This window comes from Dermacentor andersoni, chromosome 1, assembly GCF_023375885.2.
Source record: "Dermacentor andersoni chromosome 1, qqDerAnde1_hic_scaffold, whole genome shotgun sequence".
NCBI lineage: Eukaryota > Metazoa > Arthropoda > Arachnida > Ixodida > Ixodidae > Dermacentor > Dermacentor andersoni.
Genome location: NC_092814.1, coordinates 112,065,907 through 112,085,508, shown reverse-complemented (window position 1 = coordinate 112,085,508; position 19,602 = coordinate 112,065,907). Strand labels below are relative to the sequence as shown.

Genomic DNA, 19,602 nt, shown 5'->3' with positions numbered 1-19,602 from the left:
TACATGTAATAATGGACCTAATGAACCATTTATCAACTTCGTTATAGCGAAGTTTTCTGCAGCATGCATTTCATCAAAGCTTGCTATTAGCTCACACATTCTGTGGGATACTTATGGACATAGTGATCATTTATCAAAATACAATCGACTCTCGTTACAATATACCCTGATAATTTCAACAAAAAACATCCGTTTTATCTGAAGTCCGTAATATCCGAAACGCCTCACTTCCAAAACTTTCGTCGCGATGTCTAACAACTCTATTGCAATGAGTGAGTGAAGAACTTCCAAAGTAAAAAACAAAACAAAAAAGTCGCAGTTTCACCCGAAAGGCGAAGCATAGATTGCAGCAGCAAATTAAGCAACATAAAGGCAGCAAACAGCAGAGAGCAAATTGATTAAACGTCGAAAGCACAGCGCACGCAAAGCTACCGGCACTGGGCGCACTTTCTCCACATCGCAGATCGCTTTCAAGATATGGCGCCCGCACAGGCGTGCACTTTGTCCACATCACAGATTGCTTTCAAGATACGGTGCCCGCGCGGGCAAGCACTTTGTCCACATTGCAGATCGCTTTCAAGACACGGTGGCGGTGCCGTAAGCAGCAGCCGCCAGAGTGCAACACCCTCTCTCTCGCCTCAAAGGCGGCGCATTTTCACCCCGCTTTCTTGACTTGCGGGCGCAATATTGAGCCGTGATCGTCAGCTGACCCTCGCAAGTCAGTTGTCAGCCCATGTCGACATGGCCAAAGTTTGTTTTATACACCCAATTTTGAAAAAATTTACACTGGTTTCGTCCGCTTAGCCGATAGTCCGTTGTAGCACGGTTCGTTAAAAGCAAACTTCATTGCATTCATAAAACAGGTAGAACAAGCTAAGGCTGAAATATGGTCCGTTATATCTGAAAGTCTGTTGTACGCTTGTCCATGAGCATAGGCTGTACCAGAACAGTAGAAACTGAAAAGCAATACACTGCCTTCAGATCACAGCAACACTGCTGCTGCCGATTTTGCCTACTTGCAACCTTGGGAAGCTTCACCTTAAAACATTTTGAAAACCTTTTTGCAAACAACCTATTTCTCTTAAAGCTTGACGCAACATTAGTAAAATTGTGCGACGGACAAAAATACGTAAAGCTTACTAAAAATTCAGGAGAGTTAGCAGTGTTAGGATCGGCCTGCAGCTATTTCAGCCCGCTGCACGTGTTCCGATCCAACCGGGACGGTGGCGGACTTCAGAGAACTGCGGATAACCGGCAGCCACGTGGCGAGGGGTCAGCTCAGGGGAGTTCTCGAGGGGACGTAATTGGCGGAACCTCCCCATGCGCTTTTCGAGACACCAGACAATGTGCTACCCGGGCGCGCCACCCGGGACGGCTCCGAGTTCGACGAATCAAACTTTGTGCGCAACACGACAACGCTGCCCTGTTCTGCTATGAGTGGGGGAGTTGCCGCGGGAACGCCGTCAAAGGCTCCTTCTTATGCACTTTTTGAGACACCAGACAATGTGCTACCCGGGTGCGCCACCCCGGACGGCTCCGAGTTCTACGAAGCCCCTCTGACATCGGCTCCGGACCATTGCACCTATGTGTGTGTGTGTGTGTGTGTGCACACGTGTGTGAGCCCTCATCCTCCTCCAAGTCGAGAAGGGTGGGTCATCTTAAGGGGGGAGGAGGGGATCAGAATTAACTTTTTTGTTTCTTGACAGAAAGGGCTGAAATTTGGCACACACACTGCACATTGCAATAAAGAGACAATTCTAAAATTTCATTAGGATATCTTAATTAGTTTTTGTTTTATAATAATTTATAAGTTCCTTGCTTGTGGAAAGCCTGGCACAGTAACGAAACATGATAGGGAGCTGGAAATACTTTGCATGTTTGCCCAGATGTCTAATCTACATCAAGACAGTGTTCTATTTTTTTTTAGTGCGCTAATAATTTTTTGCTCAACACAACATGCACATGACTGTGCTTCACTGCATGGAGCCATGTAATAATTGTGAAATAATTAAATAATGGAAAGATAAAGAAACATTTCAAGACTGTCTTTAAGTACAGCACAGCTTGTGGATCACAGCAAAACAAACTGGACAAAAATCAGTCAAGCCATTGTTGTGCTACGCTTTCCACGAGCGAGGTGATTGACAAAAAAAATGCAATTGAGAAAACTGGCTGCAAAGTTTGCAAAGTTTTAAAAGCACTGCAAATTTATTAAAAAGCACCAGGGCTGTAATATTTTGAATCATTGCTGTCAGGCATCTTCTTACACCTTTGCCTCTTTATTTGGTGGGCTTTGGATGCCTTCTTCAGGCGTTCTTTATCCTTTTCTTGCGCCGTTTGGAATAGTGCATGACCACCATTTTCACTGCCAGGCCGAGCCTGGTATCGCAGTGTACACCCACAGAACGCTGTTGGCATCTTGGGCACAGAGCTTTAGCGATCAAAGAGTTCATCGCGGAAACAGGCATAATAATGAACTCGCAGTCACAAGGGGCCTAAATTTGTTCTTGGCATTGCTGCTTCCGCTCAGTCGCTGACACTGCGCGAAGGGAGTCGCGAACGCTGCATGCCTGCGCTTCTGCAGTCACCGCTGACACAAAACGCGGCTCGAGGTGTGTCTGAATCGTGCGACGATTCGTCTGGTGAGCCTTGAGTCACCATACAGTATGTAGCTCGTCGACGGTTGGGGCTCACTCGCAGGCTGCGTGTCCCTGTCGCACGATGCATCGAAAACGCACACCGTCTCTGCCGGCGATGGTGACCTTCGACCCGCGTTGCCTCCAACAACGCGATCTCGGTTGCCGACTCGCGCGGCCGTACGCACAGGTGCGAGAGCCTCCATTGGCACGTCTTCCGGTGGCTTAGTTATCAGTATCGATGTCACAGGGCGATTGTCGGCTTCGCTGCTGGAATAGCACGGTGCGAGATAACGCGGAACGTTATCCGCGTGTTCAGTCGGGTTCTCCGCTTCTCCCGCTGGCCGCCGTCTTTTTCTCGCCGTAGGAGGCTTGCGCTTCCGTTTTCCGAAGGCATGCTTCATTTAAAAGTTCTTTTCGAACGAGCGACGATCCATCACTGACCTGGGAGCTTTCATAATTCCGAATTCTGCGAGTGTCAAGCGAAGAACGACGCCGGCGTGGTTTTCAAAGCAGACAACTGCCGTCCGCTGTGGTTGCCAGCTTGCCCGCTGCTGCAGCAGCAACCAATGGCGAGACACCTTTCAGTACGGCAACCAATCGGAGGCCCGCTTTCATCGCAGGGCCCGTGTGACCGCCTTTAGCAGACCCGCGCTTCTTTTGTGTTTGTGCGTTTGTTACAAGATGGCGACGACCGAAGAATTCAGAAACGGAATGGCGAAACTTCGAGCGTTCGAACGATACCAAGATGGCGGCGTTCGGTGGCGGGAAAGACGAGTTAGGGCTCCGCGAACTGCGGTGATTTTACGCGATTTAAAGCTGTTTTCTCGCCCTACGCACTGATAAATTAATTTTTTTCGGGCACTTTTAGTGCGTTTTCAGTCAAACCATATTGATACAATGTAGATTAGGCATTGCAGATACCGAAACGCGTCGTTGCCAAAAATCGATCTTTTTTGCGATTTTCGCGATCTGATCCCCGCGTCCCCCCTTAAATGACGTCGAACTATGACGTCGAGCGGAGTGCTTATAAGCAGCGATTGTCGGCTGCTAGTGCGTGCTCGTTGTCGTGCTCGAAATGTACTCGTGAGCTGTGTGCTCGTAAGCTGTTTGCTGTATGCTCGTCTTGTGGGCTCCATTTGGCTCCGTATGTACTAAGTGCGACCATGGAGTGTTCGCCACTGGGGCACACATTCTCTGGGGATGCGAGGGTAACCCTCCTCCACAATCATTACTGCCAGCTCCCTCCGAGGAGGGTTGGAACCAGCTGCTGACAAGAGCAGACAAGAAAACGCAACTGGCACTCATCTCGTGGGCCGACGACGTTGCCCCCACCTGGGAGCCACACTAGGCCTACCTGCCCTAACTTCCTACCCTGCAGTGGCAAATAAAGTTGTTTCTCTCTCTCTCTCCATTTGGGAGTCACGCTAGACTGTCGATGTACCTCACGTTCAACTGTAAATAACATGTAAATAAATCCTGGTCGCCTAAGTCCCGATGAAGAGTCAAGCTCCTTCCTACAGCTACGACTGCCAAATCTTACATCTGAATGGTAGCGGTGGAATCGGCCTACAGCTCGTAGATCGTCCGACAACTCTAACAAATGGTGGCAGCGGTGAGATCGTCCGACGAATCTTACAGCAGGCATGTACGCACATTCAAGGAATCTGAAAATAGGTTTGCCAACATAAAAGAAGCTCCTAAGATAGGATTGTGGAGTGCATAAAGAAATTGGTTTCACACATACAGCAGTTTCCGTAAGATCAGCCACACCTTGCCATCCCAAGAAGTGTTACTTGTTATGGTCATGTTCACAACAGGCAATATTCACCATTACCTTGCATTTCAGGAGCACAGATAAGACACGAGTGAATTCCAGAAGATATGAACACTGCCTCACCTTGCCTACAGCTGAAAAAAACTCCTCCAAGTCCCGTGCACGAATGCGTTGAGAAAGCTGCATGCAGAAGACCGTCCGCATGTCTCGCTCCTCAGGTGTGATGTCATCCAAGCCCCTACGCACATAAAATAAAAATTAAGTTTATCTGAATTACTGCACATTTTTAAGCTTACTACCTTTGGTTAAAGAAAGAAAGATCACAACAATACAAAGCTAGCCAAAAAGAGTAATTCTAGGACATCCTGGCCAAGTCTACATATAGGACATAGTTTTAATTGACTCTACTTAATTCAGTCCGCAAAAGAAAGTGAATGTTGTACTACTGCTAGGAGATTTACTAGCAACGGGCGCGAACGGGTAGCTGTCACAAGCGTTCGGCGAAAGACAGCAACCACGAGCTCATGCCGGTGGCGATGGTGCTGTGGCGCAGGCGGCTACTCTTCTTCGTTACAATTGCCCTCCGCAGAAAAAGGCGCCATCCTGGCGGCTTAAGGCGAAGAGACTACTATTGGGTCGTAGTACGGCTTAATGCGAGAGACGTGGACAAGTTCGCGGCCGCGATGGCGTAGGTCCGTCGATGGCGTGAGGGGCTCTACGATGTAATTGACGGAGGACGTTTGCTCGAGAACGCGGTAGGGTCCTAGGTACTTTGCGACAAGTTTTGAGTAGAGGCAGGGTGTAGTAGCGGGTACCCGAAGCCATACGAGAGAGCCAGGCAAAAAAGTTGGTGCAGAATGGCCAGCAGGTTGACGGGATTGCTGCTGCCACTGGTCCTCGGTGGAAAAAGAGCGGGCAAGCTGGCGGCATTCCTCGGCATGACGAGCAGCTTCAGATAGCGGAGTACTTTCGGACGCGTCAGGTGTATATGACAGAATGGTATCGAGAGTAGTAGAAGGTTCTCGTCCGTATAGGAGAAAGTAAGGGGAAAAACCAGTAGTTGCTTGGGTCGCAGTATTGTACGCATACGTCACGAAAGGGAGAACTTGGTCCCAGTTTGAATGATCAGAAGCGACGTACATGGAGAGCATATCGCCAAGAGTACGGTTGAAGCGCTCGGTCATGCCGTTAGTTTGCGGATGGTACGCTGTACTGGTGCGGTGAACGATTCGGCATTCGTCGAGTAGTGCCTTCAAAGCATCGGAAAGAAAGGCGCGGCCTCTATCGCTCAGAAGTTCGCGAGGGGCACCGTGGCGAAGAACGAAATGTCGTAACAGAAACGATGCAACGTCGCGGGCGGTGGCAGTCGGCAGAGCAGCTGTTTCAGCATAGCGGGTCAAGTGATCCACTGCAACAATAATCCAGCGGTTGCCTGCTGGAGTGGAGGGTAGCGGTCCGTAGATGTCTATACCAACACGATCAAAGGGCCGACGAGGGCAGGGAAGGGGTTGTGACGGGTAGACTCGTCCGGGAGGTAATTTTCGGCGTTGGCACTGAGCACAGGAGCGAATGAACTTTCTGACGTAGTTATACATGCCGCGCCAATAAAATCGGATGCGTAGTCGAGCATAGGTCTTGAAGAGGCCGGCATGTGCGTACTGAGGGTCTGCGTGGAAAGCGTCGCAGATAAGGTCACGGAGATGGCGGGGTATCACGAGAAGCCACTTGCCATTGTCAGAGAGGTAATTACGACGATAAAGAAGGCCGTCGCGAATGCAGAAGTGGGTAGCCTGGCGGCGAAGAGCGCGAGATGGTGAAGAGGTGGATGGATCAGAAAGGATGCTGATGAGAGCACTGATCCAGGGATCCTTGCGCTGCTCCGACGGCATGTTGCGCAGTGCATGAGATGGAACTGTGGGCTCAAGGGCGGATAGGCAAGCGCAGTCAGCGGAGACCAGTGAGCGAGAAAGGGCGTCAGCGTCCGTGTGTTTGCGCCCGGAACGGTAGAGGACGCGGATGTCGTACTCCTGTAGCTTAAGGGCCCAGCGAGCAAGTCGGCCAGATGGGTCTTTAAGGGTAGACAGCCAACAAAGGGCGTGATGGTCAGTGACGACATCGAAAGCGTGGCCATACAAATAAGGACGGAATTTTCCAAGGGCCCAAATAATGGCTAAACACTCTTTCTCTGTAACAGAGTAATTAGCCTCAGCCTTTGTCAGAGTTCGGCTCGCGTAGGCAACGACATATTCATCAAAGCCCGCTTTTCGTTGTGCGAGTACAGCGCCAAGTCCGACGCCGCTGGCATCGGTGTGGACCTCTGTGGGCGCTGCAGGATCGAAGTGGCGGAGGATAGGTGGCGAGGTTAGCAGGCGGCGTAATTTCGTGAAGGCGTCATCACAGGCGGGTGACCAAGCGGAAAGTTCTTTGTCACCACTTAGAAGGGCTGTCAGGGGTGCACTTATGGAAGCGAAATTTCGAATGAAACGTCGGAAGTATGAGCATAAACCAAGGAAACTTTGAAGCTCCTTTAACTTCTTTGGTTGCGGAAAGTCGGTGACAGCGCGGAGCTTGGCTGGATCCGGAAGGACGCCGTCTCGTGATACAACATGGCCAAGAATAGTGAGCTTTCGGGAGCCGAAACGACATTTTTTTAAGTTAAGTTGAAGTCCCGCGTCAGTAAGGCATTTGAGAACTTGCTCGAGATGGCTGAGATGGGTTCGGAAATCAGCGGAAAAGACAACTACGTCTGCCAGGTAGCATAAACATGTGTTCCATTTGAGGCCGCGTAAAATATTATCCATCATTCTCCCAAAAGTGGCTGGAGCGTTGCACAGGCCGAAAGGCATTACGATGAATTCGTACAATCCATCAGGTGTTACAAATGCTGTTTTAGGTCGATCAGATGGTGCCAAGGGGACTTGCCAGTATCCGGAACGTAAATCCAGCGAAGAAATGAACTCAGCTCCCTGCAAACAGTTGAGGGCGTCGTCGATGCGCGGTAACGGGTAAACGTCCTTGCGCGTTATCTTGTTCAGACGTCGGTAGTCGACGCAGAATCGAATAGAGCCATCCTTTTTCTTAACGAGGACGACCGGTGATGCCCAGGGACTGTTGGAAGGCTGCACAACGCCACGCTTGAGCATGTCAGCAACCTGGTGGTCAATGACACGGCGCTCGGAGGCGGAAACTCGGTAAGGGCGCTGCCGTAAAGGAAACTTTGAAGCTCCTTTAACTTCTTTGGTTGCGGAAAGTCGGTGACAGCGCGGAGCTTGGCTGGATCCTGCCGGTATCTATCTGGTGAAAAACGGTCGATGTGCGGCCCAAACCGGAAGCATGGCTGTCGAAAGAAGCGCTGAACCTCTGCAGGAGAGCAATAAGCTGGCTTCGTTCTGAAGAAGACGTGCCATCGTCGATGGAGCAGTGGGAAGCGTCAAGGAGTGACTGATCAATCGCAGAGTCACAAGTAAGTGCGCCAACGCCCGCAGAAGTAGAAACGGCAGGAGTGTCGAAGATGCAAAAGGTGTCGACCAGTTGAACAAGGCCTAGGCATTCACCATGAGATAAAGCTAAAGGGCAGGCTGTGGGATTGTCGACGACCATTTTCGTGACGCCATTGCGAAGAGTAAGGAGAGCAAAGGGCAGCGGAGAACATCGGCGGCGAATGAACAGCTCGGAGGGCGTAAAGAGAACAGTGGCATCAGAATAGCGGCGCACGACACAGGCACAAGCAGGGAAGAGCGTGGAGGGACGGAATTGTCTTCGGAAACAAACAGTTTAACACTGGAAGGGTCGTTTTCGATAGGCTCGACGTCGGGAAGTGCAGAAAGTTCGAGTTCGGCGTGACAACAGTCAATAACGGCGTTATTATTTGCAAGGAAGTCCCAGCCTAATACCTGTGTCACACGGGCACATTTGGAAGGCCGTCCAGTCAACGGCCTTTGAAACGCCACAACTCTATCGACTCAAAGGAGTTGTCGCGCTGCTACACGGCACTTTTGAAAGGCCGTTGAGTGGTTCAGGCGTTTCTCGCAAAATTGTGTGGCGCTGCGGATCTTTATTTTCGTTTTCATGTCACGAAAATTCAAACATTAAAACCATTTAAAAGCACTATAATTTCTTTTATGTTCGTTTATACATTTAAAAAGAAATTGTTTATACATTGCCATACATATATGTTAAGTTTTTAAATTGTTGAGTAGCGAAACTGCGGCAACGTTTTCATCGCTCGATGCGGCTGCCGTTTTGGTGTCTGTTCGCACATGTCAAGTGGCAAACACACTTTATTGAATAATGAATAATACTCATTTATAGTATTTTAGAGCCTCTGGTTTGATTTGTTCTTTCTAACCGTGAGTACGAGCACACTGTGAACGAGAGGGCATGTTCGTGCTGTTTCCGCTTCCGTTGCTCAAAGGCCATCGAGATTTCGATAGAGTTGTAGATTGCTCCGTTGACTCGATAGACTATTGACTCGACGGCCTTCGAAACCGCCCGTGTAGCAGCTCGAACTTGGCCTTTGAGTCAACTGACTATCGGTTGGAAGGCCTTCCAAACGCCCGTGTGACACGGGTATGATATGATGTCATGGGAACAAGTGAGCAGCACGACGAATTCAACGGTATACAGTAGACCTTGAATGAAGACGCGAGCAGTACAGGCAGCGAGAGGCGTTATATTTTGAGCGTTCGCGGTTCGAAGGGAGAAGTCGGAGAGAGGCGTCAAAACCTTTCGTAGTGTGCGGCAGAGTTCGGCGGAAATTACGGATACGGCGGCTCCTGTATCTACAAGTGCCAGGACGGTGATTCCTTCGACAGAGAATTCAATGACGTTGGCTGGAGAGGGACGAGGACTTGGGCATTGCGACGTGGACGCAGTTCGTGCCTCGGGAACTGCGGCCATCAGTTTTCCTGCTTGGTGGACATGGGACGACGCCGCATCGGAGAAAGCGAGCGACGACGGGGAGATGGTGAGCGGCGAGTAGAGGCGGTTGGGCGGTCAGGGGAAAAGGAAGAGGTAGGAAGGCTGGAAGGCGAAGAGGAAAACGGAGCAGGGAAAGGTGGCGCTCGCCGGATGTTCTGAAGAGGAAGCATGCCACGACGACAATGGCGTGCCACGTGACCAGCACCACCGCAAGCAAAACATATTGGGCGGTCATCGAAGGTGCGCCACTGGTGGGGGTAAGGTCCGAGTCGCGGTTGAGGATTCGGAAAATGCTGTCGGTCGGGCAGCGGCATAGGAGGAAAATGCCGGCGGTCGTGAAGCGGCATAGATGGCGGCAAAAATGTCGGTGGTCGATGCATAGAGGGCGGCAGGGGCGTTTGTGGACGAGAGCGGGAAACTGCTTCAGCGTAAGTGAGAGGAGCCGTGACTGGTGTCTGCTCAACAGCTGGAGGAACGGCTTGAGAGACTTGTTCTTGAATGAAGTCGCGGATCGTAGGATGCAAAGCAGGGGGTGGTTCCTGGACAGAAGATATCAAAGATAGCTGGCGGGCGACCTTTGCGCGAACGAATTCCTGGATTTTTACGAAGAGAGCAGCAAGGTTGTCGTCGACTCCAAGGCTTGATAGAGAGTCGGCGGGTGGGGTGGGACGTCGGGTGTGAAGCCTTTGCCTGCGCAACTCGTCGTAACTCTGGCACAATTCTATCACTTCAGCGACAGTGTGAGGACTGTTCGATAATAACATTTGAAATGCGTCGTCCTGAATACCCTTCATTATATGTTTGATCTTCTACTCCTTCGCGCAAACGTTGTTCTGCACGAAGCTTTCTTACTGCAGGCCGACCGAAAACTTGGGTAAAGTTGGCCTTGAAAACCAACCACGAAGTGAGGTCGGCTTCATGGTTTAGAAACCATAGTTTCGCAATGTCCGTAAGATAAAATGCGACGTTTCTCAACTTGGTAACGTCGTCCCACTGGTTATGGGCACTCACTCGCTCATAAGACGAGATCAATCTTCAACGTCTTTGTCATCTGTGCCGGAGAAGATAGGGGGATCTCGCTGACGCAAGGCACCGGCACAAACCAAGGTGGCCGGCGCCGTTGGAGGAGCTGGAGGAGTGCGTGCGTCGTCGGGCATGATGGGGGGTAGAGTGCGACTCCGAAGTTCCAGGGTGGTCGAAACCCAGCACGTCCACCACTTGCTAAGAGATTTATTAGCAACGGGCGCGAACGGGTAGCTGTCACAAGCGTTCGGCGAAAGACAGCAACCACGAGCTCATGCCGGTGGCGATGGTGCTGTGGCGCAGGCAGCTACTCTTCTTCGTTACACTACCTAGATTCAGCAACCCACTTGTAATAATGACACTCAACAGCTGATTATAATGGGGTGGTAACTTACTTTTCTCCAGTGTTGACTATTTCAGGTGCCCACTTTCTGTTTTACAGTATTAAATATTTTGTCTAAATGTACTAGCAATTAGACCCAATAAACAAAGAAACATCGAATTACATCAGAACAAGGGTTTTCCCAGCACCCGCCGTGCAAATATAATTTCACTTCATCGTCCTAGCGTTCAGTCCTTTCATGTTCATTTGAGTAAAAAAAAAAAAAGTCGCAGGAAGCGAAGTCAGGTGAGTAAGGGGCGTGGGTCAAGGAAATCATGCTATTTTTCGCCAAAAACTGGCACGCTGAGATGGCTGCGTGACTTGGTGCATTGTGGTAGAAAAACCAGTACTCCGACTTCCACAAATCAGGCACCTTTTGTCACACACTGTTATGCAATCTCTTCAGTACTTCTAAATAAAAAGCTTGATTAACAGTCTGACCTGGTGGAACTAACTCCGAATGCACTACCCCTCTCACATCAAAAAAACAAATGAGCATGGTCTTGATGTTTGGCTTCACATGGCATGTTTTTTGGAGCGAAGTGACAATGGCGTCCTGCACTGGCTTGATTGATGTTTGGTCATCATATCACGTCACCAATAAAAACCTTAGAAAAAAAGTCTGGACTGCTTTGGAGCTGTTCTTTCAAAGCACGGCATGCTTCCACTTGACAATCTTTTTGCTCGTCTATCAAAATTCGAGGCACAAACTTCGCAGCAACCCTTTTAATTTCCAAATCTTCTGCTAAAATTCGTTGAACTGAGCTCCAAGGTATACCTGATAACTTCTCAAACTCTTCAATGGTCCATCATCAGTCTTCAAGCGCAAGCGCCCAAACCCTTTCGACATTTTCACCCATTCGTGAAGTTGTCAGACGCCCAGAACGAGGTTTGTCATGAATGGACATTTAGCCTTCTTTGAACCAAGAAAACCACTCGTACATTGAAGTTTTCCCATAGCAACATCCTTGTAAGTCTCAGCAGTTTGTACGGCATCTTTCCTGATCAAGAAACAACATTTCATAGCCATATGCTGTTAACTTAGGTGGACCATCACAGAAGAAATGAAGAACGTGCGAAACTGATTTCACGAAAAAAACTCACTGTACCTGGAGAAAACCCTCCTGGGAGAAGAGAAGCCACCGAGTGCATGCAATGAACTCAAAATGAATAGCGTAACGCTTGCCTCATCATAAATATGCACTACGGTAGCTCCACCCAGCGCAGCACTATTCCGGTTTCTTTTGGATGCCACTAGCATTTGGCAACCACATCACATATTTGTTACTCCTAACCAGTTAACATACCTTTGTTGACGCTATTAGAAGAAAAAAAGTAACTTGTTATGATGTTTTTGTGTTTCGTTGTCTAGTTATGTGTACAATTAATTGTCTTGATTACTCATCTTCTATATGTGTTTGCGAAATAAGGTCCCTTAACTGACTACTAAACTGACCAGGCACATGTTATACCATTGAAGTATTTGCACAATGCTTTTGTGGGCTCATGATCACTTTCACAGCACATAGGCTGAGAAAATTTTTGCCGAAACCATAATTAAGAAATGGTTTCTTCCAAAAACAGTAGATATTAGAGAGGTTACAGGCAACAATGCGCAGCCAAATTAACAGACCACAAAGTATGTTTCTTGTGCAGAAGAACTGTACATAACTTTGTAATTAAAAAAAAAATGTTTTTTGACGGGACGGGCGGATATTCGAAGTTTCCAATATGAATACAGCCAATGACCGAGTTTTTGGACAACCTTAATAATTCGGACCATTTTGCAGCATTGCGATGTACCCCTTGAGCCAATGTATAAGCACGTCTGAAGTCACGGGACACTGAACCCCTTCTTATCACTGAACCCCTTTTTATCATGACCGCAGGTACAAAACTGCATTCATTGAAGCCACCACCGCCGCCATTTTGATTATCTCGCAGCCTCGAACCGACGTTATCGCACACCAATATGCTGGCTAATGATGTAGTAGTCGGTACACCTAGCTGCTTTGATGTTCGCTATCAAGCTTCCTACTGTTTGGTGCAGTTTTCCATTTAAAGGATTCGCCGGTGTTGACAATGACAATGGCGCCAACACCACCTTCGTCATCAAATTATAGAAAGCACAGCAAGGGCCTAGAAGCGTTGCATAATGTCCGTTCCCGAAAGTCAGCTTTGTCGCAATACAGCTTTGTTATCGGTCAAGTATATACAATGTATTGAAACAATGCATACCAAAACTGCAAAGGGGCCACTGTCACGGGAAATAACACGTGTTCCTAATTATACACATGCGTACCCGTTTTCTCCTGTTACAGTACGAGCACCGAAATACCTAATAATTGTACTGGTAGGCCTTTAAAACTATTACAGACATGGTTGTGGCGATTTGAGCCCTTGAGGGCAGTTAAAGGCATGCATTCATTCTTTTGAACTGCCAAATTTTTCAGACATTTTCACGTTCTCTAGGGAGTCTGAAAAATTGGCCGTTGACTGCAGTTAGTGTGTAATATGATTAATATTTAAAAATTAACCATTCTTAATTTTCAAATATCGAAACTAACAAAATATTTTGCAACAACAAGCTGTTAAATTCGGGTTACTGTTCTCCCCTGCACCCAAAAAGTATCCCAATTTATCATAAGCAGAACAAAAAGCCTTCATAGCAATCCAGAAACAAAATCGTTTAGCTTTGTTTTCAGTTTCGTGTCAGAAGCGTGGCACTGGCTAACACTCCTTGGGTTAGATCTTGTAAACATACATAAATACCCAAGAATGTGGCCGTGGGAACCGCTAACGCCATAGCACAATTGGTAGTGCAACGAGTGCAGAATGCGGAGGTTTTGGGTTCCGTTCCCACCAGTAACAACATGTCTTTTCTTACACCATCAATTCTTTCTAGCTTAAAATTTCTACACTTCAATTAAATACTATAAGTATTTTTTCGTGTGCTTTACTTTTTTGCATTACCTGTTGGCTTTGTAGGACTGTGACCAACAAAAATTTCACCCGGTTCCCCTTCTCACCCATTACATAACAACCAGTTATTCTTTCTCTTGGTTTGCCAATTAGTGTTCCTTGCAGTCTAGCCATGTAGCACTTTTATCTTTTATGCTACAAAAAGTCAAGTTTTCCTTATAACAGGCCCTTTATTGTGTCTATAGCACATAAATACTTGAGCAGCCTTTTCTTTAATTTTTCTACAACTTCATTTTTTAAACAACCATTTACTGGATGTTTTTGGAAAGTACGTCATACAGCAGCCTGTCATTCTGGGACAGCTTGTTTGCAATCAGGCTCTGAAGATGTTGAGCAGCTATTCATGCAGTTCTCTTAATGGTAATTATAGTACAGTCGACTCTCATTACAACGGCCCCTGATAATGCGACAAAAAACGTGTTTTATCTGAAGTCCGTAATGCCCAAAACACCTCACTTCCCCGGCTTTCGTTGCAATGTCTAACACCTTTATTGCAAAGAGTGAGTGACGACAGCCTAAGTAAAAAACAAACAAAAAAGTCGCAGTTTCGGCCGAAAGGCGAAGCATTGATTGCGATAGCAAATTAAGAAAGATAAGCGCGGCAGCAAGTGAATTGACCTTCGTGCTGTCTCTCGGTTCAACGCGAACTGAACGTCGAAAGCACAGTGCATACGAAGCGACCGGCACTGGGCGCACTTTGTCCACATCGCAGATCATTTTGAAGATGAGGCCCGCACGGGCACACACTTTGTTTACATCGCAGATCACTTTCAAGATACGCTGGAGTATAACCTGCTCTCGCCGTGCCTGTGCCTTGCGCATGAAAGACGGCGTGGCGCATTTTTGCCCCGCCTTCCTCTCTCGCACGCGCAATGTTGAGCCGCGATCATTGGCTGACCCTCGCAAGTCAGTTGCCAGCCTATGTCAACACGACCAAAGTCCATTTTATATGCCAGATATTGAAAAAAAATTGACTCTAATTTCGTCCCCTATAGCCGACAGTCCTTTGTAGCACGGTCCATTAAAAGCGAACTTAGTTGCATTGATAAAATATGTAGAACAAATTAAGGTTGAAATATGGTCTGTTGTACCCGAAAGTCTGTTGCAACGAGTGTAGACTGTATTTTGCGTTTATTTATTGTCTGTGATCTAATCAGCAGTTTATTTTGTGTTACGCAATTATACTGAAATAAATATTTGTGCTGTAAATATAAGCATATCTGTTTCACCATTCAATACTTACTATTCGTATTCGAAAAAGTCTATATTCTCCCACCTCGAGTTTTCTTGTTATGAAGTATGCAAGCTCAAGAAGTAAACAATTATAGAGTAAGCATTTCCTTCACTGGAATTACAGGAATGGAATGTCCCAGATAAGTGACTACAAGAGTGGGTGTCGTCCAACTCTCACCATTCCAAGGAGTTAAAAAGAGTGGAATTACAAAGGCTCTCCACTCTGCAGAATGGAGTTGGAATGGCACGGAGAACCCCACTCCGCAACTCTGTTGTGAATATTACGTCCACTTATCAACTAGAGTTATGGTACACTCGCCCACAAAATATTGCGGGGTGCGCGAGCGTGTGGCGAAGCGACCCTCCTCCCCTTCTCGTGGTGAACCCCTGGTGTCGAGACCGACGCTTGCGCGCATGCGCGTCCCTCCGTGACTGCAAGGGTGCCTGTTTTCGCGCTTCCTCCTAGCGCGCCGGCGATATCCGAGTGTATTCGTAAGGTGCCCCTCTTGCGATATGTGTCGTGGCGGCTTCAACGGGCAGAACTTCGTTTATACAACGAAAATCAATTGTTCATTTTCGTCTTGCCTGTCTCCTTCTATAGAGCGCGTTATCTGTCACACTCTTCTGTAGGAGAACGCCTCGTTAGTAAAACAAAAGAAACAACGAAGATTGGCCACTAAAAGGTGCAGCGCAGAAAAAAGAATGACTTGTTGCGCTCGCCACCGGGCCGGCCCTATGCATCAGTGCTCATGATTCAACAAAAACCGGCCGCAGTGGCGCGCGCACAAGCTCACGCTTCTAAACACGCTTCACATAGTTTCACCCGTCGAAGCCGCGACAGTGCTTATCACAAGAGGGGCACCTCGGGGCTACATTTGGATATCGCCGGCGCGCAAGGAGGAAGCGCGAAAACATGCACGCTTGCAGACTCGGAGGGACGCGCATGCGTGCAGGCGTCGGTCTCGACACCAGGGGTGCCCCGCTAGAAGGGGAGGAGGGTCGTTTCCCCATGCGCTCGCGCACCCCGCAATATTTTGTGGGCGAACTTTATACCAGAATTCGGAGTTCTCTCACAAGATACGAGCGACCATTTACCGCTACGTCTTCCTACTCTCCTTTACGTACAAGGAAAACAAAAAACTATTTTAAACTTACCATAATGACACATAAAAATTGTTCTGTTAATTAGCCAAATCTCTTTAAGTGGGGTGAAATAGAAATGCTACCAGATGAATCAATTTAAATTAATTACATTCTTGGGTTTTATGTGCCAGAACCCCGATATCATTGCAAGGGACTCCGGATTAATTCTGACCATATGGGGTTCTTTAACGTGCACCCAGTGCACGGTACACGGACGTTTGGGAAATCGTAAACACCCCAATGAATAGAAAAAGAAAGACTGATGGCCACTAAGGATTCACGTGCATTCCTTTCAGTGCCCAAAGAGTGCTGGTGACGAAACTCAGCAACATAAACTTGAAATGACACATACTGGACACGTATGCCTTTCGGCCAGCGGCTTGGTTGATTGGATCGCAGTTGGCAAGCCAATATAGCGATTCCACGTGATGACATTGATGGCGCGATGCGTATTTTCAGCAATGCAGCAGCACAGATACGATCTTTTTGTGTGTATAAGCCTCACTATAAACAAGAAAAATGGCGCCGTAAAGTCAGGGAGCAGATTAATTGCAAATTTCACCTTGAGGTTTGGCTCTACAGCAGTGCAGCACTGACATGAAGCCACACACCTCAAGGCAATGTTCACAACCATCTAAAGTTTCATTATCTCCTACGAATATCCTGCATTATTTCCTCGCAGGCATGAAGGCCTGCTGGCTTTTCTTTGTGGGTGGCAAAGCAGCACAGGCTGCTTCCACTGTGGGGGCCAGTGGCGCTACCGCCGGTCCACTCTGCATGGTCCTGACGGTCGCCGAGAACCATTGTGCCACTTCCCCCTGCCACGACACTTTGGCGTACGATCTCTGCGCAAATGAGAGTCGCTTGCACGCCTCTTTAAAAGAAATATTCTGCTTCACTTTGAGGGTTATTACTTCCTTCTCCTTCTTTCATGGTAGACCTAGAGTATGCTGGGTGCCCACCATCACTGTTTGCGCAGTGAGGTGTCTCATCGCCATTGTCAGCAGGGTGTTCATGAGAAACGCATTTTGCACAGGTGAGGCAACCTCAGCAGCTCTGAGAGCCAAGGTTGAATCGCTGGCATTTGAAGCAGCGGCGTGGGTTAGGTATATATGGATGAACATGGATTTTCATATAGCCAGTTTCGATGTATTCGGGTAGAGTGCTGGTGCAGAAAGTCAAAATGAGGTGTTTGGTTGGGATTATATTGTTATCTCGTCGGATCTTGATTCGTTGCACATTCGTAACGTGTTGTTCCTTCCATCCCTCGAGAAGCTCAGCTTCGGTCAAATCTAGGAAGTCTTGTTCTTGTTCATCTTGTGCTGATGTTTGTCATGGGCTTCCAGAAAGAGATCACCGCCAGCCATCTTTATGATCTTGTAACCAGGACCTAGTTTTCCGATTAGATATTTTGCGACTGTGTGACCGACAAATTGTGACTGTGTTTATACAGACTTTTCAGGATTTCCCCAGTGAATGACGTGGTACTTAGGGTAGATCTCTTGGATTTGTATAAAAAAGCTTACAGAGTTGTCAGTGCACTCTCTCTTCGAAAGAGGGCAATCAGGTAGTCAGGGAAAAGAGCTTAACGCCATAAAGAATTCATTTTATTTCGGCAGTTATGCCAGCCGCCACCACCGAGCCCAACGAGGGGATGCTATGATACTCGAAGGAGTCGCAGGCGCCAGCTGTACATAGATACTATAACCTAATATACCCAAGGTAGGATAAACTACACCAAGTTAACCCTTGCTCCCTGGAGAAATTGGAAGTAAAACAAAGCAAGGAGAAAACAGGAAAGATGGAAAAGTGGGAGAAAAAGCAAAAAGATTCAAGAGGAGGACAGGAAAAGGCAACTGCTGATTTCCCCGGGTGGGTCAATTCAGAAGTGCCGTCTACGTGAAGCCGACGCCAAACTGGTGTGTTGCGTCTGCCCAGGGGCCTTAAAGGTCTAAACAGTAGGCCCCTTGGGATCCTTCCCTGCGCCGGACACTCAATTTGCCATTGTGCATGTGGACATTGTGAGACCACTGCCTGCTTGTTAGGGACAAAGCTATTTGCTAACTTGCATCGATTGTTTCACGCAGTGGCCGGAGGCCGTCCCCATTACAGACATATCTGCTGATACTGTTGCCCGCGCTTTTATTTAGCACTGGGTAGCCCGGTTCGGAGTACCATCAACAGTGACTACAGACTGCGAAACGCAATTTGTGTCCATCCTATTCACGAACATCACACAACTCCTGGGATCCTCCCTTATCAGAGCAACTGCTTACCTACCCATTCAGCAACGGCATGGTGAAAAGGTTCCATTGGCAGCTGAAGACTAGCCTGACGGCAACTGCGAGTCACAGTTGGGTGGAGGCACTGCCTTTCGTTGCGTTGGGAATTAGGATGGCTCTGAAAGCAGATATGGGATGCTGCTCGGCAGAACTGGTATATGGAACCACATTTTGCCTTCCAAGGGAGTTTTTCACTGACACTAAAGACACAAACATCTAGGCAAACACCAACTACGCTCTGCGACTGCGGGACATCACGAGCAAGCTACGAGCTGTCCCTCCGTGTTCGCCAGCAGCACGGCTTGTTCACAAGCATTGTGATCTCTCCTCTTGCTCGCACGTGTTTGTGAGGCACAAAGCCATACAGCATCCACTCCGGCCCCCATATGATGGGCTGTTCAAGGTAGTGAAACGTGGAGACAAGCACATTATGATCAACAGTGGTGGCCGTCATGACATGGTTTCGCTGGACCGCGTAAAACCAGCACACGTGAACAGCAACAGCGAACTACCTGCACCACCTCGAGCTCCATCACCACAAGGACCCACACCATACCACGTAGGGCAAGCCCACAGGTCACCAAAAGGTTCACGTGGAATGGATGGTGTACAAGACCTCCATGTGCATGAATTAAAACACTCGGGGCTTCATGAACAAGAACTACAGAATGCTACCACTTTTGCTGCAGGAGTCTTTAATCATGACTAAAATAGGCAATGACATTACCTTTAAAACCCAGAAACATTCTTAAAAGTGAAGTAAAGAACATGCTATTCAGGCGGAATTCAACACTTGAACTGTAAGGATTGGTATGTGTTTTCTGACTTCTGTGCAATTGAGTGCTAAATAATGTCCAACAGATGTCCACAACCTTCTGCAGCTTTCCCAGGATTGCAATCTAAATACAGATTGTAGCCAACGACCAAAGCAGTTGTCAAAATGCCGAAGTTTTTATTCTTTGTTTTTTTCTAGGGGTGTGCGAATATGGTATAATAGCTCTAGAATGCAATCAACAAGCAGAAAAAGGTTTGATACTGAGTACAAATGTTGCAAAAGCTTTACAGTGAAATCTCATAATTACAAACCTCACATTAATGATTTTTCGGAATTACCGGAAATTTGAGAACTCCCCAGCCATAAATAAGCCCATTATTTGAATGTAAAAATGGTTCAGTAGTACAAATTTCAAAACACCGAATATTTCAAGTTACCAAACAAATGTT

The 19,602-nt window shown here is 47.8% G+C and overlaps 1 protein-coding gene across 2 annotated transcripts in view; it reads right to left on the bottom strand.

Moving 5' to 3' along the window:
• The window catches only part of Caper (RNA-binding protein 39-like protein Caper), a 96,343-nt gene that overhangs the window by 34,215 nt on the left and 42,526 nt on the right, over positions 1-19,602 (bottom strand). For both annotated transcript variants that reach the window (XM_050193602.3, XM_050193603.3), the window contains one exon: positions 4,537-4,651. In XM_050193602.3, coding sequence (XP_050049559.1) covers positions 4,537-4,651 — 115 coding nt within the window. The remainder of the gene's footprint in view (positions 1-4,536; positions 4,652-19,602) is intronic.